Raw genomic sequence first — 22,651 nt, 5'->3', positions numbered from 1 at the left:
TCTTCTGTCCAGACGGCTTTGGCTGCCCGTTGCCAATCTCTGTCGGTCTCCAAGGCCGCCTGCAAAACTCACGAGCCTGGAAAGGCGATTAAAAACAAAAAAATAAAAATTTCAAAAGTTCTGGTCCCAAGTTCAGCATTTCCAAAAAGGGAGCTGGTTCCACTTCGCAGTTTCCTCCTTTTACAAGACAAAACTTTTAAAAAAATAATTTTTAATAGTTTTCAATTACAATACAATAATAGCCCCATTATAACAATACCAAAATAGAAAACAGTTACAACTACGAATCGTTCAAATTCCGATTAATATAATTTAAGTGGCCCCCCATGTGGTAAAATTGATGGTTTGGTGATTTTCTTTATTTCTGCGTTCCAAAATCTTATTTCAATTACATTCCCGGGAACTATTTTGAGGTTGCAGTTCAGATATTCTTCAACTAATTCAGCGAACTTCACAAAACTAGTTCGCTCCAAGCGCTGAAAGTGTCTTACTGTCGTGGGCTTGCCAATGCCAGGATGTTTGCATTATCGACCCATCTGGGCTGGTGTGTCGTGTTTGGCCACAGAATATGCAACGTCATTTTCCTGCCTCTTATTTTCATCCGACCTCCCTGTTTCCCGCTGCCTCCCACCGCCATCAAACACTGACGCACACACCTTTACCAACCTTGTTTGCAGCCCTTCATGCATCTGGTCAAGGGGGCTGCAGCCCACAGAAGCACTTCTGCCAACCTTGCCCTTACATGAACCCCCTTCAGATGTTTTAAACTCTCAGCTGCCATCCACATCAGGCCACTGTGCTTGGCTTGCATCTAAAACTCCTGGAGGGCACCATTTGGGGGGATGAAGGGAAGACTGGCCTAGGCCCCGAATGGAGAAAGCGGCTGTGGCTCCTCAGCTGCTGCCACATTTCCAACTCCCAGCCTGCCTAATGGTCAGGGGTGGCAGTGGGCAACATCTGGAGGGTGACAGGTGCCGCACCAGCCCTTCTAGGGGTGGGAGACCAGACAGTGCCTCCTATCCACTGGCAGGCTGCTGTGAAGGTGGTATGGCGGTGCTGCCAAGGAGGCAGAAGATCTGGCCTCCAAGGAGCACCGCACAACTGTTGCTATCGCTGCAGCAGCATGCAATGTCTTTCTTGGAGGCCAGATCGGCTGCTCCTGTGGTCCTTCACCTTGCCTCATGAGTGTGCCAGTCCTGGTAGCAAGACTATTGGTCTCCAGCCTCTGCTTGCGGGCTGCCAGGAGCCGTCTGGGTGACCAAGAAGACACTGGGGTAGATGGACTTTTAGGTCTGTGGCAGGTGCAGGGCTCATTAGGTGGGTCCACAGCTGTTCTGTGCACATGGCAACCTTACTACAAGAGCATGCACCAAGCCAGGATTGGCCAACAAAAAGAAGCTGAGGCTTACTGGCACAAAGTTAGCTATTAAAAAGGGGGGAAGGGAACCTTCAAAGGAAAAGAAGTTGCAGAATGTGAGACGAACCTTTTCCTGGACAGTTAGTCTGTCACTATCTGGAGTGACACAGCACTCTTCACTTGAGAACTTCAAGAGCCTTGCAGCTGGACCAGGTTGTTACAAGAAAAAAACTGCTCCCTTTCCCTTATGGGGTACCCAAGAGCCCATACAGAGTCCTTATGTAGGTTCTCTATCGGTATGAGAAAATAAGAGGCCAACCAGAGAATATTGAGAAGCAAAGACGCTAGTACGCCTGATCCTTATTAAACTGTTGCAACAGGGTGCTCACCACCCCCCACACAGGAGGAAGGAGAGGAACCCTGAACAATGGTGTGCCAGCCCTTACATAGACTTTCTGAAATTGCCCACCCTGGGAGCCCAAGACCATCCCCCAATACATCATACATACATAACAGAAGGGGTGGTCTACAGCAGAAATCCTGTCTGGCAGGAAACCTGTTGATGGGTTTACCTGGAGAGCCTGGCCTGGAGAGTCTTTTGTAGTGATAAATACTTACCGTATTTTTTGCACCATAACACTCACTTTTTTCCTCCTAGAAAGTAAGGGGAAATGTCTGTGCATGTTATGGAGGAAATGCCTACGGGTGGCATGCCTACGGATTTTCCTCCTCTAAAAACTACGTGCGTGTTATGGTCGGGTGCGTGTTATAGAGCGAAAAATACAGTACGTTACTTCCTGAGTCCAGGTCACAGGCTCACCCTATTCATATCTTAAATGTGCCCTTAAGGCAGGATTTGTGAGCAAAGACACAATGGGAAGGTTTTTCCCATTTCCTCCCTCCTTGCAGAGAAACATTTGGTCAATTTGGGATAGTCAAAATCGTTTCAGGACTGTCTTCCTGTACTGTTTCAGACATGTGGATTATATATTTATGTAGATGTTTGCCTTGTACATTTATATCTTATATGGTAATTCTCATAACAAGGTCAAAGGGAGTCTACCCAGTTGAGCATCTGGGGCCAAGTGGATGACTTTTCTGGGAAGAATGACCTGAGTGCAACAACAGCAGAGCTCTCCCCGCTCACGAATCCCAGCAACTGCCCTCCAAAGCATACTGTCTCCGAAAGTGGAATTGAAACCAACAGCATCATGACCAGCAGAAAGCAGAAGTGAATGTGGAGTAGAGGAAAATCCTCTGCGGCTTCTCTTCCACTTTTACTTTATTACTTTTACAAAAAAGAATGCACGCCAGAAGCGACTTATAATCCACTTTTTATTAAGCAGTTGTAAAGAAGGCTTCTCTTTGCCCTGCTAATAGTGCCAGGAAGTTGTGTGAAGCTTTGCGCCCTGGCCAAGACATACACACAACAATGCTGGATTTCAGTCAAGGCACTGGCAAGTCTTACAAGGCAAAATTCACATCCAGTGTTTGGTTAAGCTTGAAGTTTAAAGAAATGTTTTAATAACATTTTATACAGTAAGAGGATTGATAACACATGAATAATCAAACATTTTTGAAATCATTACCATAATTCTTACCCTCCCGATGTATATTCCACCTTCACTTTAAAACTAGCAGGTTAACAACTATCGCAGGACAAGTTTCAAGAAAAAGACTCCTTATAAAGTGCCTGCCAATTTGGTTTTGCTTGGAGTTCTTTAAGGCAGACCAACCTATTCTTCATTCATCTTCACCACCTCTTTAAAGCTCTAGTTTTCTAGCAGTTTGCACAACAAATATGTACAAAAAAGGGGGGGATTGGCAAGGAACGGAGGACTACATGTTTGGCAATGCTGGTAAACAGTACAAACCCGGTCTCATTCATATATGCAGTTTTTGCTCATAAGTAGAGGGAGACAAGGAGAACAGAAGACCCAAAGGGGTGGGGTGTTGTGCGAAGGGTGGGTGGGTGGGAAGCGAAAGTGAATCACCCAGAAGGCACACAATCACACACTGCTTGGCTCATGAAGAGCTGTGACACACCAGAGTATCTGGCACACTGAAGAGGACAGAAGCACTCTCTGGCAAAATCTCTCAAGGAGGGCGGCCAACATCTGCATGGGCCACCCTAAGCAACATGAGATGCAAGTCAAAAGTAGTTTCAAGGTTGCTTTTGACCCTTATTTCCCTAACAGATAATATATTCTGCTGGTATGTTGAGGAAGCTTTTCTTGCCGGTTTTAGTTTTGCCGGAACCCCCAATGCCGAAACGTTAGTTAAATTCAACCAGAAATATGTTTTCAAAAATACTTTTATAATATTTGTTCGGGTCCAGGCAAAAGGCACTGAGGAATGGCAGCTTACGACGAGAAGAGCAGAAGGCACAGTGTTTTGTCCCAAATACTGCAAAAGGTGTATTGGCACTTAAGTGCTTGGAGTGTGCAAGTTTCATGGTTGCTCCCCACCTGATCAGGAGATATTATCTAATTAAGGCAACAATGATTCCAAAATGGCACAAGAGAAAAAAAAATCTCCAGAAAGCACAAATGAAAGCTAGTTTCCTTCCCTGTCCAGGTATAGGAGGTGAAACAGATAAAAAATACTCATGATCTATGAAAACCCACCCAGAAACTCACAGCTTCAGTATAGATCATGATACCCCCAAGCCTTAAGATGTTTCACCCTCACTCATACAGGTCTTAGCAGTCTCAGCCAACTGCAACAGCATTTACAAGTTGAAGCGCATCATTTGAATAAAGGCACATTTGTCTATAGGCTACAGAGTTAACATTTCTATCCAAAATAAACGTTTGATTTGTGCACCCGTAGGAAAGCTTGGTATGGAGGAGACTGATGTTTCTTGTTGAAAACTGCTTCAAGTTCCAGGGTTTCCTCAAACGGCTCACGAGGACACGCTCCAAACTATAGTTTTTTTTAAAAAAATAGTCACAAGGGGTTAGGAGAAGAAATATGATTTTATGCTTCAAATTAAAGGATACCTGCAAAACTATTTATATTTGAATAGTGTTGCCTTTATAAAAAGTGGTCGTCATCTGACACTGGGCAACTAGCAAAATTGGCCGCCACAGAATGCAAAGCACTTGCCATTCACTTCCCATTAAGAACAAACTCAACAAAAGGAATTAGGGCAGCAGTTTTACCCTCCCAAACCGTATGTTGTTGGGACTCCAGCGGCATGAAGCAACAGCCATCAAACCAGAAAGTTATCTGCACAGTCTTGAGTCAATTCGTACATGACTCAGGGCACAGAGGCATTTGTGGTAGCTATTCCACAGTGCCAGGGAACTCTTTTTCCTGAAAACAGAGGTGGCCCTCTGGAGGCTGCTGAACTGCTGCTTCAATCATCCTTGACCATTGGCCATACTGGATGAGGGTGATGAGAGTCCAGCAACATCTGGAAGCCCCTCCTCACTCCTTAGCCTGGCGACTGAGAAGAGCTAAAAGATCTTCCTATTTGAGCAGTGTTACTACTAGAGCAATGTACCTGGGGAAATACTATCTTGTAGGGCTTTTACACACAACCTTTTAGAAGAGATCTCAGTCTGCAGCGGGTCCACTGGGATCGGAACAGAATATATAATACCTGGCTCCTCTTTACTACAAATCCCGAGAGAGAGAGACAGAAGAAAGCCACTTGACTGCATTACCAGTGGCCTTCCAGTGGAGAATCACAAGTTCTTTCTTTTTCAGGGACGCAAATGGCAAATGAAGCAGAGAGATCCAATATATCAGTGAGTCCCAGGCTAAGGAGCAAGGGGTCTCCAATTCCAAGGCCTCTATCTGATTATGAATGCCTTTGCTAACCTCCAGGTGTTTTGGACTACAACTCCTATCAGCCACAACCATATTCGCAAGGTCTGATGGGAGTTGTAGCCCAAAGAAACTGCAGGGAAACATGTTGGCAAAAGTTGGTTGATGATATTCCATGCCTAGCCAGGACTGAAAACACTTACCAATGATGATGATTAAGAGAACAACCACCACTGCAATCAGAATGGCCCACATCTGCCAAGAGAGAGAAACAGAGCAGAACTATTAAATCTGCGAGTCACCACCACAATTTGCAAGTTTAATCTAGTATCCTAGTTTTGTCTAATTGCAATCATTCAACAGATACTGGCATTTAACATCATTTGGGAACTGGGAATTTCTTTGAGAAGTAGCAGCCTACTAATGCAAAGATTCTGGTCAATATAATATAGCACTATATACTTTTACCAAAATAAATAAATAATCATTCAGGAACTGGGAAATTGTGTGCATTAGTTAACAGGGAGTAAAACACATAATCATAGAATTGTAGAGTTGGATGAGACCCCAAGGGTAAACCCTGCAATGCAGGAATCTCAACTGAAGACTCCATGACAAGTGGCCATCTGACCTCTACTTAAAGGAGAGTCCACCACATTCCAAGGGAGTCCGTTCCACTGTCAAACAGTTCTTACTGTCAGAAAGTTCTTCCAGATGTTTAGTTGGAACCCCCTTTCTTTTAACTGAAGCCATTGGGGTCGGTCCTACCCTCTGGAACCGGAGAAAATAAACATCCCACTGGTGTCCCTTTCCTGACCCCCTACAGGTCTTCAGTTTCCAAGAGGCTCCCTCAGTCATCCTTTGCAGCTGTCCAGGGACCCAGGGGGAACCCCGTATCTTCTGCCAACCTGGTTCGCTCTGGATGTTCTGGACTTCAGCTGTATTCCCAAACACCTGGAGGGCCCCGGGCTGGCGAAGGCTGCTGCAGCCCAGTCAGAGTTACCTTGCAATTCTTCCACCAGTACTTCCTCTTCAGCTTGGCAGCATTTGTCTCAAACTGGGCAGCTCCGGCTTGCAGGGCATCCACACGGTCATCCAGCACGGACAGCTTCTCATCCCTTTCCAAAACCTTGTCCACGTTGACTCTCATGATATCCACCACCTGAGAAGTCAGAATGATGCTTAGCATGCATGTGTATGCCTCTATATACAGTGGACGCTCAGGTTGCGAATGTGATCCATGTGGGATGCACGATCGCAACCAGCAGCATTCACAACCCGCAGTGGGGCGTCTGCGCACGTGCGGGTTGCGATTCGGCGCTTCTGCGCATGCGTGACTGCCAAACCCCGGAAGTAACCTGTTCCGGTACTTCCGGGTTTCGGTGGGTCTGTAACCCAAAAAAACACACAACCTGAAGCGTCTGTAACCCAAGGCATGACTGTATATACAGTCATACCTTGGAAGTCGAATGGGCCCCCTTTGGCCAGATTCAGCAGCTGTGGTCTCTGTGTATATACTTCCATAGATTAAGTCCACTGGCAGAGGAAAGCTTGGGCCAGCCTTGCCCATAGCCTAGTGCCTTCCAGATGGTATTGGACCCCGAAACCCAGCATCCAGTGATGAGTTGGGAGGTGAGGAACATCTGGAAGGCTGGTTTGTGCTGTAATAAATTTTAGTTGGCCACACAAGACCCTTTGTTGATTTTATGGCAGCAGACGGCCAAGCTGAACCCCTCTGGAAACAGGAAAACCGCAACAGGGTGCCAAGTTGCTTGGCACTTAGAAGCCACAGTAAGTTTACATCCCCCGCTTGAAGGTCACCCCCCACTGCTACAGAGTAGGTAGTCTACAGTATGCATCTTGCTGCAGTTTCACGCAGTGCAGCCAAAGAGAAGAGGAAGGAAGAGGGCAGATGATGGTCAGCTTTGCTCACGTCTTGCAAGAGACAGATGAACCTCACCACACAGGGATGCTCAGGGGAGCCACAATGGTGCCACACCTACCTCATCCACCTGGTTCTGGGTTTGATGAAGCCGGTTGCTGCCTGGGGCAGAGGCAGCCCCTGAGGGGCCACTGGTTGACCTGCAAGTCAGAGGCAACAGTCAGGTTATCACGGCCTGCTGTGTGCTTGGCCAGGACAGAATTCCAGTGGTAAAGAATTCCCCCGGCATGTGTTGCTTCTTAGATCCGTGTCCATTGTACCAAATAGTGTCTTGAAAGCAGCTCAAAATTAGCATTTAGAGTTAAAAACACCAGATTTCAGTTTTTTTTAAAAAAAAACCCAAATCTTTACACCTCTAAAAATTAAAACCACAAAAGCAGCTTCCAAAAGACAGACACTGGGGGAAGGAGAAATGAAAACAAATGTCAGCGGCATTTGAGAGTGCAAAGTTTCAAACTGGAGGATTAACTGTTTAAAAAAACAGTGATTTAAAGTTTCAGGAAGTGACCTCTAGCTCTCTTAGACCTCACCGTCTTTAGGATTTCAGCTCATGGCTGAATCATGTCTTCTTGCCAATTAAGTGTCAAGACACTTGCATGTTATTAAAATCTCAGCCTAGGTGCCATTTGTGATACTGAAGTGGAAGGCAAAGTCACAAGAGGGGGGCACCAGCTGAAGCTCCCATCATGCTGGGTGTGGCTGATGGGTCTTGGGAGTCCAACAGGGCTCACCCCTGTAATAAGGGAAAGCCACCCCAAGTTGCCAGGAGGCTGTCAACACATTGGCCCCGCCAGACCCATAACAGGCTCAAAGGCGGGATGTGATGATTTGCCCATAACAGTTAAGTCCTTTAAAGTCTGCAGGTTTGTTTCTCTTGCATCAAAGCCCCACCCGAAAACTAAATTATCAGGGCAACACCTCCCACAAAAAACTTCTGGAAGCAGAGCTGTCTTTCCCATAGGGCTTGGTGGTGCGTGTCACGCCAGGGCACCAGCGCCCCAGCGAGTGGGGGAGCTGCGCGGCTTTGCCAGCGGCCTCCCCTTTCCCTGCACGCCCGCCAGCTGCACCCCACCAACCATATGGCTGGTGGGCGTGCAACTTCCCTTCCAAGCCTCTGCAGGGATCGCTCTCCCGCAGCGGCATGGGGGAGAGTTGCCCCGCCCGATAGCTGGCAATGCGTGGCTTCGCCCCCCCAACTATGCGTGGAAATTTGGGGGCGTTGAGTGGATATTTGCACCCCGACGCCGCATCTGCTAAAGACAGCCCTGTCTGGAAGCAACCAGTTTTGAAAGGGTCACTCTCTTGTTAACAGAAGGGCATGCATTGCAGTTGACCAAGGGGGCTGCCCCAAACGTCCCTAACACAAGTGTTACGTACATATGCAAGAAAATCCTATTTTAAGTTTGATGGAGGTTTTACATTAAACTGCTAATATGAAAGTGTGGAACTTCCAGTGTTGTGTGCAGGTCTCCCTATACCAAAACAATGGTGTAAAATCCTATCCATGTCAACTGATAAACAACCTCTAAAAGTGTCCAATAGGCTGACCCTTGCTTTGTAACCATTTTTAACTGCAATGCTGGGACACAGTTATTAGGGAGGAAAACCCCATTAGTCAGACTGTGGCTTGCTTAGGAGTAGCATTTATGCAAGTTTTATATTGCTTTTTCCACCCAGTTAGGAGCAAAATGTAATTAAAGCCATCAACACAAACTAATTCACACTGCCATTAAAATACCTAAGGGCACAAGCTTCTAAAAAAGCAGTCTAATGGTTGTACAATGGTTGGGTCCCTGGGGATTTAACTCCTAAAGGCCTGGGTGAATAAATAAAGACTTTGCAAGCATCTGAAGACCATCAGTGAGGGGAAACAATTCCATTTCCCAAGGGAGGGCCACAGTCAGGTGATGGGGCCACGCCACTGAGAATCCTGGTTAAACATAACATGGGATAGCACTGAAAGCCTCTTTCACTTTCATAGCTGAACAACCATCTCCTTCCGAAAGTGAGTTTTGGAAATTCACTGGGGTGTTTCTGCCCAGCAGTATTAGAAAGAGAAGAGAAAGGACTTGCCAGGTTGGCGAGTCTAGCTGATTCTTCCTGGTGCCCCACTGGTTAGTTGGTTTTCAATGGCACGGAGCCATCGTGCCAAGTTGGGCCCCATCAGCCCAAATGTGTGATTTATACTAATCTCCTCCCAGCTGAATTCTGGTCCAGGTGGGCAAGAGAAACAGCTGTTTAACAGCTGGCACCAGAAGAAAAGGGAGAGCCTCATTTCATAGGGTGACCTATATCCCACATGTTCACCCTGAACCACTTGAAATTCAACAGGGAACACTTTGTTTTTAAAAGAAAATTAGAATATACAACACCTCTTGCAAAGTGGTGACATTGCTCAAGTTCAGCCTGTGGTTAATTCTTCGAGAGCGTCAGGGCTCCTGAGCGCTGGCACCGTGATTCATAGGGGCTGAGCCCCCAAACAAATTTAGCTCCAATTTCCCCCTCCATACTGAAAGCCTGAAAGATTACTCTTCGTTTGCCTTACAAGGGAACAGGCACGGTACTGCATCCCTTTCCTTTAAGGCTTCCGCCCTAACCCAGCATGGAATTCAAGGCGATTTACTGCCAAGTAGACATGGGGCTGCTGCCCAAAAAGTTTTACTTGGAGCAGGCGCAGTGAAATTAATGCACTTTAGCCAGTAGCGTCTACTCCGAGGAGGACTAGCCTTGGAGAGGCGTGAGAACGCAACTTCGGCAGCGGGCCACTTTAGGGCTGCAGCCGTTCTGTGCGTCGGTGGAGACGCGTCCCCGAAGGCACTCTGCCTATGCCTAGAGGCCGCGCCTCTGCCCACGCCACGCAAGCCCGGTAAAAGAAACGAGAGAGTGTCCGGCCGACTTTCACTACCCTCCGTGGCGGCCAGGAGCAACGGGACGGGCCAGCGCGCCGGGGTGCAAAAGCGAAAGGGAGGGAGAGCAACCGAGCTGCGGGCCGGGGCCTAAGGCCGGGGAGGCGCCGCCCCAAGCAGGGCAGCTAGCGGGGAGCCCCGACGCCCGCCCACCGCCCCCAGATCAGGATCGGTCCCCCTCCGCCTGCGAACGGGGCTCACATGGTGACGTTGGGGCTGGTGGTGGCGCAGCAGCGGCTCTCTCCGAAGAACTTCTGCTGCTCCGCGGGCTGTTGCTGTTGCCGCTTCGGGCTGCAACTTTTGCAGGCGCGGCCGCTGGGTGGGGCCCTGGGAAGCTCCGCCCCGCCGGCGGGGAAAAGCCGCCAGCCCCAGGAGCAGGAGGCGGAGGAAGGGGAAGCAGCTAGGCGCCTCCGAGAGCGCAACCCGCGGAGCTGGAAATCCGCCCGACAGCAAGGAGCAGCAGGGAAGCCTTGCAAGCGCTTGAGCGCGCTCAGCCGACGGCTTCTGGGCTTCTGAACCCGCTGGCCGCGGCGCCCGTCAGTCTCTTCTTAGGGCTTCTTCGGAAACTCTTGATTTGCGGCATCTTCTTTCCCTGGACGGCCGTGGCTGGAAGGCTACTAGGCACGATGGCTCTTCCCCGCTCCCAGGCGCGGCAATGCATCTAAACGGCAGTTGTTGAAAGTTACAAGAGCTCTTGCGCTCGGGTCCTACTTGCGCGTTTCCCACTGCTTCGCCGGACGGTGCACTCGATAGGCCACTAGCTTGATCCACAGGGCTCTCCTTACTGTATGTTCTTAAGTGCATTGCGCTGGAGGGAGGCTGGTGAGCCTCCGGTGCTCGTCCTACTCAGAGGAGATCCGCTCAAGTTAAGAACGGAGCAGCCCATCACCGGCTGCATTTGGGAGTACCTGATGGGGGGGCACGTTTTTACCTGCACCACGCTTGATGTCAAATATGATGCCTAGTGCTGGGCAGGTGGGCATGTTGGGCGGGACCGGACCCTGCCTGCTTTTGATTTAGAGAAAGGTTGTGGCCACGAACGGGCTAACAAGGAATTCTCGGGAAGTAGTGATGGTCACCAACCTGGATGGCTTTATAAGAGGATTAGGCGCATTCATAATTCTTCTAAATGCTGGTTGCTGGAAGCCACAGGCAGGGAGAGTGCCCTTGTGCTTGTGTCCTGCTTGTAGGCTTCCCACAGGCCAGTCCCTGTGAGAACAGAATGCTAGATCAGATGGTCCCCTTTTAGCCTAATCCTGCCGGACTAGCCTTATGTTCTTAGAACAAGGCATGACAGATTATGCTCATCTCCTTTTGTTGATGAGTCCCTAGTCTGGTAGATCAGCGGGATGCTGTGGACATTGGAGTACTGCATATTGACTTCAGCAGTGCTTTTGACAATTTCCCCCCATTACACTTGTTATCTACTGGTATCTAAGGAACTGTACTTAAAGAGCATTTACAAATGCCTCTTTGTTTACCTGGAGAAGAGTGCCACGCAGGGTTTGGACCTAGGTCTGCTGTTGCTTAACACCTTTATAAATGACTGAACAAAGAAATGGAAATCTGCAGATGACACCGAACTGGGTGGTGTAGCTAAAACACTGGAAGACGGAAACAAGAAGACAGAGAAGTGGCCAAAACAAATTTCAACAGAGATAAATGTAGAGTTAAGTATGGAAGGTAGGCAAAACCTGGGCACATATGCAAGATGGCTGACTCACGGCACAACCTGTCACTCAGCCAGTCTTCCAAAGCCCAGAGAGTATTTCCACACAGAAGCAGCTCTGACGTGGCCTTTGCAGTGCTAATGGAAAGCTAGCCTAGGCTGGGCAGAAAGTGCATTTGCATTGCAAAAGCCTTTCCTGTGATTCAGCATGGAAAAGAGCACTGAGGGCAATTCAAGCCTGGCATGTACAAAATACTACTGAGAATCTTAATTGCTGGAGCCCTTTTTAATGCCAGAAGAACAGCACTGATTATTTTGAGAGGTATGGCCTGGAGAACAGGTCCAATGAGGAAAGGTGTTGGGTATGTCTAGCCAGGAAATGATATTAAAATGTTAGAGGACAGAGTCAATTTGTTTTCTGTTGCTTCAGAGCTGGAGGATGGGGGCTGGGGGTCCTGCAGACCTCCAGATATTGTTGAACCACCACCACCAACATGCCCAGAAATGATGGGAACCACATCGTAGATTCTCCACCTGCTACTCTAGAGGGAAGGCCATGAACCACAGGGCTTGAAACATTTTAAATGAAACATTAAGAAATTTCCTGATGGTATGAGGACTTTGACAGGCCAACAGACTGCTGTCTTGCAGGGCCGGCTCACCGACAGTTGCCTCAAGCGGCAGGGTGGGGAGGGTCAGCAGTCAGTTGATCACCTGCACTTATTGCATGTATCTGCTGCCTAGAAAGAGCAGGGCTGCTGGCTTCTAGTTTCCTGTGTGCCAGGGGATGGACGCTTCTCCCGACACCATGAAGAGAGACAGATAATCTGCATTTTCTGCGTTCCTCTTTGGTTGGAAGAGGAACCTGGCTCTCATCCACAGTTTGCCTGGCACTTGCTTCCCCATGGAATGTGAGGGCAGACAAAGGCACTGGGTGCATGGAGCAATCTGGCTGCCACAACCCCCAATCGCGTTCCTGGAGGAACAGGTTATCCTGCTAATTGGGTTTTTTTTTAAACTACAGGTGTGTGAAAGAGATGATAAACTGCAAAAAACGAACCCAGCCACAAGGATTTAAAAGGTTTGGATTGAGAGCGGATTTCATTCGGATGATGGGGGGGGGGAGATGGGAGCCCACGGTTTGCTTATATCAAAGTTTTTCTCTACGTTTATGATACAGTAACCTTTCCCGGAATGCAAGTTTTTTTTAAAAAAAAAGTGAGGAAGAAATTGGAATATAAATATGGAATTTAACAAAACTGGAACTGCATGTGTGAGAGAAAGGAACTGAGAGGGAAGAGGGTGGAACGCTACACTTTGAAAATATGGAGCAAAGCCTGCCTTAGCCACAAAAGTGTGTGTTTGACTCTTGGCCATAAATCAGCGGCAGGGAAGAAAGGAGTCTACCAGCTGTGGGAATAGAAATTTTTGGACTACCTATTTGCAGTCTGGATTCAAACCGTTCTTCCTAGGCTGGAAAAATTGTGAAGGCGGCTTCGCAACTGGAAGCCAAATCATGGCCTGTAAAAATAGCCAGTGGCTGGAGGCATGTCCTGTGTTGTCATAGGGGCTCATGAGAAGCAAAAATGTCCCCCTCAATCATGGAAATGGGTATAGTTTTAATAACATCCCATCTCACTTATGCCCACTTTGCACTCCTGAACAGGTGCCCAAACCTGACAGTGAGTTTTATCCAAGGCTAGCCTGACTCAAGAGTAAACCCACTGAAGTTAATGAACATGACTAACTTAGGCCCATTGATTTCAGTGGGGCTACTCTGAGCAGGATCTAGTCGGTGGCAACCCTGTGCGTTGAAATAGGAGTAGCTATATTAATACATGCATATCTTAAAAAAGAACAGACTTCAAGTGGGGAAATTTTCTTCATTTTTAATTTACAGCAGAAAGAATATAAAGCATTCAGAAAACATTTTCCATATTTTAAGGGCAATTCAAAACATTTTGCATGGTTCCAGCAGCTGAGTTCTTCAACAGATCCATTGATTCAGTGATGCTTTTAACATGCACAGTTACAAAAATAAAACTTACAAAAAGAGACATCTATACTAGGTTTACATGCAAGTCTCGGGGACCCCCCCTCCCCTCTGTTTGGGCGCCAACTGCTGTGTGGAACTGCCATTAAGCGTGCAACCATAGAGGGGGTTCATGTTATATTCTTTATTTCGTTCACACAGGATCGTTCGTTTCACACGTGATGTCACACAAAGGAGCAATTCTGGGTTTTGGGGAGACATACAAGAGGGTCCTGGACTCAGGCGCTCAGGCACCTCGATGATTCAGGAAGGTGGCCCTGAGAGGGGTCTTCCTGTTTCTAACTGAGTCCCGCAACCCAGGAAAGGGCAAGCAAAATATTTTTATTTATTTAAAAAAAACTGATATACTGTCTTGGGAGCGTTCTCAAACCAAACATGCCCGAGGTCATTGATATGCCCAAAGGTGATGGCCCTGATTCAGCAAGGCCTTTTGGCACGTGTCAAACTGGAATAAACACACAGGTTGTTCCAACAAGGACCCCACCTGGAGCTCTCTGAGGAACAAGGGGAGGGGGGAAATGACAGCCGTGACCCTCAGCCTGCCTTGTAGGTCCCAAGCAAGGGCTTCTTGCTCCAGCCTTGGCAGCACCCCGAGAGCCAGGCTGACACTCGGTCAACGCAACACCAAGCCTGCGGATCTGGAAGGGTTGAAGCGAAACACCTCAAGGTAGCCCTGACTCTGAAGAACCCCCTTTTAGGACAAACGGAGGGGACAGGCTCCCAAAATCGCCACTCGGGTCATGACTGGTGAGGACGGAAAGCAACAAGGGTCAGCCCAAAATGAGACAACAAGCGCACCGTTTGAAAATGGCAAGCAGAGGGTGCTGCCAAGTTGGCGCCTGCTTCTGGCTCCTTGCTCCTCTTTGCCCCACTGTGCAAAGGGCCCAGGAAGCCCAGGGCTGGCCTGAGAGGGCAGCAGCAGGAGCTGAGGTCTCCTCTGCCCGCCTGCCCAGCTTTGGGCTTTTCTGTGTTTCCCCCCTTTACTGAACTGGGCCACAAAACAGCACTTAACAAACGTACAGAGGGGTCTAAGCAGGAGCTTCAGCACACACACCGCAGTTATTTTTCAGTCTTGGCAGTGAAATAAAGGAATTAAAAAAAGAGAAAGAGAGAGATATACAATTTCAATGAGAGAAAAGGCACGGAGAGCTCTGACCCCAGGTTGGCTTTTGTCTTTCTTTTCGCTTTTGTTGCCACAGTCTTTGTGTGTTTTAACTCTTCTTTTATAAAGACACCAGTTTAAAAGCTTCACAGAATTGTGAGTATTTTTAGGCTTCACAACAAGCCTCTGAGCAAAGACTACACATTGCATCTGGTGGCTGGGATCAAGCAAGAACAATTACTCTTCCATAAAGCAAAATGCCTAGAGAGGCCAGGCCAAGCGACCAACCCACTGGCAACGTTTCAACTGGCACTAGCAGGATACAGGGCATGGGGGGGGGAGGCGTGCGGGATGGACGGAGGTAGCCAGGCAGAGCTGGACGGGCAGGCTGGCGGCCCCCCGCCGCCACCTCTGACCTGAGCTACACCCAGTCAAAAGCCAAAATAATCCATCTGACTTCAGGCGCAGCGGAGTGTAGTTCAAAAATCAAGATTTGCCCACCCCTCACCCCCACTTCCCAGCGTCTACATTTCACATCAGCTTCCATATCGAAATGACTCTTCTAAAACAGATTTCTTTGGCTCCTGTCTATGTGGAAATAGCAATATACCATGACACCCCTACAAAACCTGCTTGCATCTTTTAAACTTTTACTCTTTTTTTAAAATTTTGTGCAATTTTTAGTACATTGTCTGACTTCCAGCAGGAAATATGGATATGTGAAACATATTTTTTTCTACTTTCATACTATTTCTTTTTCTTTTATTTTTTATTTTTTATTTTATGTTCATTCTAAGTGTTCTTTATTGGAGTGAGAGTGTATGGTGTTAAGCTAGATACAATTTTGTATTCTTATGATTATCTGCTTTGCAAAATAACTTAATTTTTCTTAAGCAATATTAGCATTCACTTTACTTGGCACCATTGGCAAAAAAAGGAGAAATTAAATAAAATATTAAAAAGGTAACCAAGAAGGTTAAAAGAAATTTAAATAAACTCCTGGTAGCCAAAATCAAATGTAAACATAACTCTTTTTTTAAAAGTAATGTTACTTTGCCATTTTTTTCCTAAGTCTAAATACATTTTAGCTCTTCTGCTTCTGCAGTTTAGTCATGCGTTAGCAAAATGTTCTTCTAAAGAACATTTAAAATAAAGTTTCTTATAGTGAAATAAAGTTTTTTTTTGTTTCATTTTACAGACCATAAGCCACTAATGCTTTGCTTTTTCATGTCTTCTTTTTGTCCTTGAATTCATGCACATCTGTTTTAGTATATACAATATGTACAAACATCCACACTCTTCTCGCTCATTCAGACAAAACTATACAAATACGCAAATTTCTCTTGCCAAGTTATTGACCCTTTGTGAATAAAATAGTTAGCAATTAATCAATATATTCCCTTTCAAATATTTATTTCTCATTTCCATTTCTACCTTCTCTCTATGTACAGAAACTGCCTAGGTTTTCTTTCTTTTTTTTTTTTTTGAGATGAAATAGCCAAAACAAGAGATTTACTGGCCGGAATGCAGCACCCGACTGCTCGCTCCCTTCGGTGGTAGAAATGTCCAGTCAGCTTATTTGCATGTGACTCTTCGGTCGAACAAGAGGTCTGCAGGTTACCAAAATGCTTTACAAATCATCATTGTTATTAAAGAAGTAAAAATCTTGCGTGAAGTAAGGCCAGAAAATAAAGTGCCAAATATGAGAAGTGCATATGGCAGCTGAGATACTTGAAGGCTCGAGAAAGAGAGAGAGAGAGAGAGAGAGCGAGAGCACAAGAGAGAGACAGAGAGACAGAGAGAAAGAAAAAGGAAAACCACCGAACCAAAAGGATCTTTTTGCTTGAGCTGCTCACCCATTCTCTCTCCCCCGCCCCGCACCCCACCCTCTTGCAAAATACCCGTTTGCCTTAAAAACACTGACAGCTTTCTGGGAAAAGTCCCACGGGATACATTTAAAACCAGCAGATCTAAAAAGTTGCAGAGAGAGATTCGATGAAGAACAAAAAGACACAGGTGTGCAAAGGAGGTGATGGAGGAGGGAAGATGGAGGCCCCGCGCAAGACGGAAGGAAGGTGAGCAGCGCCTTTCCACAGGGAATCCCAACGGTTCCGGGTCTTGGAGATGATTGACAGGTGCAGGAATAGCATTCTTGGGTTGTGGGGTTTTTGCTTTTTTTGGTATTATTATTTGTACAGTTCCACACATTGTTTGTTTTGTTTTAATACAGCCCTATATGAAAAGGATAATTAATTGCTTCTCTTTTTTTTCATATTTGAGAGGAACGAAGCAACTCATGAAAACGCCTTCCGGGTGTCACTTTCCCCCCCATGATCCAACCAAAGATTTGAGTTCCAAGATGTCTTGCTGAACAAATTAAAAGTTGTCCATGAAAGTGCAAATGTAATGACTAAACATTACCATTAAAATCCTGCAGCCGAAATTCTCGGCACTGCAGTCAGTTTCTTTTTTTTTTTAATAATTTTTTTTTTGTAGTTGTTGCATGTTTCTGCTAAAAACAGAAAATGAAAACAGTCTGAAAAGCAATGTCACATTGCTACGGGATGCTGCCGCCGCCGCCTCTTTCTTCAAGTTCCTTGGCCTTTTTCAATTCTTTCGCTCTGAAATGAAAGAAAAGGGAAAATGGGGGAAAGGTATGACGTTTCTGTTTCCAAAACCCTTGGTGTGAAAAATGAAAAGGCATTATGCATTTCTTTATTGTTATTTTTTGGCAGAGGAAATAACCACCTCATTTTTCTCCCATATTTCACTAATAATTTAAGAAAAGAAAGAAATTAACTGTATCCAGTTGTCACAAAAGGCAAGTGTCATTTGAAGCAGCTTCTAGGAAAAAGCTGGGGGGGGGGGAGAATAGCATGAGCTCTGAAAAGACAGAAGATCTATCTGTAGACTGGTAGTTCCCATGTCTAGAATATATGCCAGTCACCTGTTCTGGATGCTGCTATGCTTCTTCTGAAATAACAGGTTTGCAGTTTGGGAGTGCTTATGGATCCACCTTTGTCCCCAGAAGCTCAGGAGGCCTCAGGAGCTAGGAATGTCTTTTACCAGCCTTGTTGGTGTGTCAAATACAGACGTTCTTGGACAGGGACAGTCTGGCCATGGTGATTTATGCATTGGAAGCCTCAATACTTGATTACTGCAATGCATCTACGTGGAGCTACCCTCAGGCCTTGTCCAGAGGCTTCAGCTGGTTCCAAACACTGTGGCTAGACTTGTTGGGGGTCCGACTGTCGCCAGCACAAACCTCTGGTGCTCAAGTTTGTACTGGCCGCCCATTCGCAACCGCGCCAGTTTCAAGATTCTTGTATTAATTTACAATGTGTTTTAAGAATTTGGCTGCAAGACACCTGAAGGATGGCCTAATCCCTTATATCCCTGTTCGATCACTGAGGTCTTTAGGGGGCATCACTGTTAGCAGTCCCATGTGGCTCAGATGCATGTAGCCGCACATTTAGCGTGGGCCCAATTTTATGAAACTCCTAATTGCAGTCAGACAGGTCCCCTGCCTACTGAACTTCTGGCATCTACTAAAAATATTTTTTTAATCCCAGCTGGTCTTTTAATTGAAGTTTGATTTTATAGTTTTAACTGGTTTATACTTTTTGTATTGCTTATTTGTAAACTGCTTAGTCTATTGTAGTTAAGTAGTATATAAATGAATTGTTTAAATAAAAAACATTTAAATGTACATTAAAAAAATAATCCAGAGAGGTGGTGGTGCTTGATCCATATTGGAATCCCGGTAGGTAGCACGTAATGGTCTGTGTGCTTTTAACCCTTTGCCTTCTGCTGTGATCCCAATCAGGACCCTATACCTGCAGTTTGCATGGAGGAATAAAGCTCTCATCTAAACAAACAGGTGTTTTCGCCCAAATTCCCTGCTGCTCACCAAGCAAGGTTCCTGATCTGGATTGCCCCTTCAGACACATGGCATTTTGTGTAAAAAAGACCAGCTACACGTAAAAGGTACAGCTACCTAGTGGTAGCAACATGGCAAGGGCTTCTTGTCTCTCCCTCAGCCCCACCTCTGGTCAAAAGCTGGCCAAGATAAGTTCAACATAAAGACCAGCCTTTCTCCTGAACCTTCTGTTGCAGTCAGCTGCATATGTAGGATCTCAAGGTATGCACAGGAACTCTCCATGAGACCAAGAATGATGCTCATTTCAAGGTGGGTTCAGACAACCTGCTCACAACCAGCTTGGCCATCTTTGCTGGACAGCGAGCATGCTGAAGGGATGAAAATATCATCTAGCAATGCACCTCCACTGGCTGAAGCCATGGGCAAGTTGTCTAGCGCCAACTGAAATTGTCAGACGAGTAACTCTTCCTGGTGATGGACTTATCCTGTCTTTTCTCTCTTTATGTGCCTCTGTTGGAGACAACACTGGTCTGCCAGGCTTCCCAACTGGCTCCTTGGCCAAGACATAGGTTGGAATGACCTTTCCTTTTTTGCCCCATGAAGCTAGAAACCTTTCCCTCTCTTTTATAGTTCTTGTCACTGTCCACAAAGCCCTTTTGTCAAGCGTCTTCCCACCTCTTTCTTGACTTGCAACCTGGCCGGTTAGGCACACCATGTTCACAGTGAGGTGAGGCAATAGACATGTTAAATTCAGAAAGAGGAGATACATGTGTCAGGCCAGGCGTGCTTTTCCCATGCAAAGCCCACATTTTCCCATTGTGGACCCATTCACTGAGGTAGAAGACCCACCTGCTATGGGGTCTCATTGAGGACATGCATGATCAATCGAAGCTGGTGGCTCCTTTGCAGACATGCTGAGTCATGCAAAGTCTAGGCTAACAGAGCACTTCTGCTGGAGTGGAGGGGATGCAAGTCATGCTTTGTTGGCACCATCTGTCATCATCAGCATGCAGTGTCTGGACTGGTGGAGACCAGTTGCCATTGTCTGGAAAATGCATGCGGATTCTCGCCACATTCCACATTTGCGCGAGTACAGATGTCGTCTAGAAATTTACACAACGCCTTTCTTGGGACCAAATCAAGTGGCTGACTTGCTTGAATGCTGAAGTTTAAACACCAGACCAACTACTTAATAGATAGACAATTGTTGACTCTTGAGGTATTAAGAGCTTTGTGATGCTCCTTGGCTGAAATGGATGTAGACTCCAGAGCTGCAGTTTCTGATGTGACCACAAGATGTAACAATGACCTTTAACATGAGCCTCACCTCCATATACCTGTGCCTTGGGCCAGGCCAGGCAGATCTACACAGAACGCTGATGCAGACTCAACTTGATGTAATGGATGTGTTGACGATAGATGGGTGGCTCCTTGCTGCCTAGGCTTGCTGGCTGCATGCAACCAGGTTGGGCTAGAGATGGATCAGGCCCCTTTTTCTGTGTGGGTATCAGGGCAGGGGAGTGATACTAACTTGCTTTGAGCAACTGTTTCAAACATAGGTAGGTTTAAAATAATTTTATGCTTTGTTGGAAACACTATATCCAGTTTTACAACTATGTGCAGAGTACTAAATCGATAGTATATAGTGCTAATGAAATTGCAGGTTCAATACGACCATGATGCCACCAGCCAAAATCACATCCTTACTCTCCTTCCTCCTTGATGCAAAGACACTTCTCCCCATTTTGCAAAAGACTAAATATTCCAATTTATTTTATTCAGCAAAATTTATATACCATTAGTCAAATCTCCTAACATTGCTCTCACTTTCTTTTGGTTTTGTTGCTATTTTCTCTTATTTTCCAAAAACATTAAGCTGCAAACATTTGAAGAACACTTTGACTTTTCTGGGATATGTTCAGAAAAAAGCCTCCCTTCCCAGCAGACCTTGGCTATGTTCTCAAGCTATCCTACCATTTCAGTGGAGATGCTGGTGAGGCTCAACAGGCCTAGCCAGCACTCTATGGAAGGGGAATGCACACCCTCAAACCTATCCCCCAATCTTCTGCAGCAGTAGGAAGGAAGTTTGGAGAACACTTAGGCCATTCCGAATAGGGGACACTGGCATGTTTTTTCCTCCCAAATGGATAGGCATAAAAATATCCATTCCACCCACTCTCTCCAACGTTTTATTGTGCAATCCTATTCACACTTGCATCCGTGTAAGCACCATGGAGAACACTGTGATTTACTGATGAAGAAACCCAGGAATCAACTACAAGATATGGTAGCAAGAGAAATCTGGTTCAAATATAGTTGAAAACACCCTGATTAGTTGAAAAGTCTAAAAAGTGGAGTGGGTATTTGTACACTTAGTGGTCAAACCCTGAGGCATGAAGATTACACTGCAACAGAGGCAGACATCCAGACACCATAGAGTTAAACAAGCCCCACACAGAGCAGAATACTGAGTGGGATCTTCCATCTCCTTTCCCCATTCTAATCTGATGAGGGTTGGGCGGTTGCTTCCAGTAGCACCCAGAGCATCTTACTTGTGGGATAGAAGCTTCATTTACAATTTAGATGATATGGATGCAGCTGAGAACTTTAAACTAGAAACACTTTCACTGTGCATCCTTTCAATAAAGGATGTGGTCACACCCCCACACCCCGCTGCCAAGTAGATGCCTCACTCCCCCTCCAAGCAGAGAATTTCCTTTGCTGCTTTCTTTGATGAATCACAAGGGGGTTGCATAACATATTGAAGAAGCAATGGCAGAAGCGGAAGCCCTGAAAAGCCACCTGCGGACAAAGCCCTCTGCCCAATTATCCACCTCCCCACCCCAACTTCAAATGACGATATTGTGAGCAAAATGAGTTAGGTCTAGTTAGGCGGGGAAAATAACTTTGTAAGAGCAGAGAAATGGCTGAGTGAGTAAAAAGCACATTGCAAAGCTGTCTTGCATCACAGCGGACTCCAAAATGCCCAGCCAAAGAAATGCTGGATGAAGTGGACAGCAGAACTGGTTGGGGCAATGCGGAAGGTCAGAAACTGACCGGTGAAGGAAAAGGAGAGAGGGTGGCAGTGGAGTGGGTGGAGCCCCAGGGTGGGACTTTAGAATCAGTTACCTGTTTCTCTTAGAGCAGTAATGGCTCGTGGGAAATTTGGGAAATGGGGGCTCCTCCCTTTTTCCAGATCTCTCATTTGGGTTGCAAAGCAAAAAGAGAGAGAAGGCCCAATAAGAGAGACACCCCAGAGCATGTGGCCTGCAACTTAACACACTGATTTGTACTTCGAAAGAATTCAGCTCCTGAAAGAGGCAAATGGAACAAGATTACTTTGGAAATGGTGGCTGTGGCTGCCTTGACGCAGACCACATGTGATGCGTTATTTTCTCATCCCTGCTCTCTTGGACAAGTTTAGACAAGTGGTGACGGGTGTCTTAAGTCACATGGACTTCTTGAGAACTGGGCTGCAGCAACCCTTTCTCCCTCCCTTCTTCAACAGGGCCTCCCCAGCCTAATTCCAGGCCAAACTTCCTCTTCCTATCCCTCTTCTTTGTGTAGTGAAAGGCATTTGTCTGCTGGCTGTTTCCCTCCCTCCCAGCCTTTCAGAGTTTCTCAAGAGTTCCTCCTACTGCTCCTATTACTGGCTTCTCTCTGTGCTCCCACCTGCCCTGCCTCCTTGGGTGGCTTTCTTGCACTTAACCCCAGATTAGCTTTCCAACAACAAATCCACCATTCTCTTTAGCCTCCCTCTTGGCCTTTGAAAGTCTCTCCCTGGTGTTGTTTCCACCTCGCTGAAGGATCTCAGGCCCTGATGCTGCAGGGAGATGCTGTATTTGCCCAAGGCATGAGAAGTCCAGGTTAAATAAGAAAGAAAGAAAGAAAGAAAGAAAGAAAGAAAGAAAGAAAGAAAGAAAGAAAGACACCATCTAACTATGCACTCTCAAGGTGGCACAAGAACT

At 46.4% G+C, this 22,651-nt stretch overlaps 2 protein-coding genes across 7 annotated transcripts in view; both read right to left on the bottom strand.

Moving 5' to 3' along the window:
* Positions 1–2,675: 2,675 nt before the first annotated feature.
* Positions 2,676–10,962, bottom strand: VAMP3 (vesicle associated membrane protein 3). Its single transcript, XM_053401927.1, has 6 exons — positions 10,911–10,962; positions 10,181–10,523; positions 7,135–7,213; positions 6,135–6,293; positions 5,335–5,386; positions 2,676–4,282 (listed from the first exon to the last, which is right to left on the bottom strand). Exons 1-6 carry the CDS (start codon positions 10,960–10,962, stop codon positions 4,263–4,265), a joined length of 705 nt encoding a protein of 234 aa, XP_053257902.1. The 3' UTR covers positions 2,676–4,262.
* Positions 10,963–13,521: 2,559 nt separating this feature from the next.
* Positions 13,522–22,651, bottom strand: part of CAMTA1 (calmodulin binding transcription activator 1) — a 692,042-nt gene continuing 682,912 nt past the window's right edge. For all 6 annotated transcript variants that reach the window (XM_053400464.1, XM_053400466.1, XM_053400467.1 and 3 more), the window contains one exon: positions 13,522–17,424. In XM_053400464.1, coding sequence (XP_053256439.1) covers positions 17,392–17,424 — 33 coding nt within the window. In that variant the 3' untranslated portion in view covers positions 13,522–17,391. The remainder of the gene's footprint in view (positions 17,425–22,651) is intronic.

Source organism: Podarcis raffonei, chromosome 8, assembly GCF_027172205.1.
Source record: "Podarcis raffonei isolate rPodRaf1 chromosome 8, rPodRaf1.pri, whole genome shotgun sequence".
NCBI classification, from domain to species: Eukaryota; Metazoa; Chordata; class Lepidosauria; order Squamata; family Lacertidae; genus Podarcis; species Podarcis raffonei.
The sequence above is the reverse complement of the archived record's forward strand: the minus strand, read 5'-3'. Positions and strand labels throughout refer to the sequence as shown.

Excerpts from the sequence above, each read along its gene's own strand:
- VAMP3 (XM_053401927.1), bottom strand. The coding sequence starts at position 10,962 with ATGCCCACCTGCCCAGCACTAGGCATCATATTTGACATCAAGCGTGGT. Across the intron at positions 6,294-7,134 it reads CCCAGAACCAGGTGGATGAG|GTGGTGGATATCATGAGAGT; the intron begins GTAGGTGTGGCA and ends CTGACTTCTCAG. Across the intron at positions 5,387-6,134 it reads ACTGGTGGAAGAATTGCAAG|ATGTGGGCCATTCTGATTGC; the intron begins GTAACTCTGACT and ends CTCTCTTGGCAG.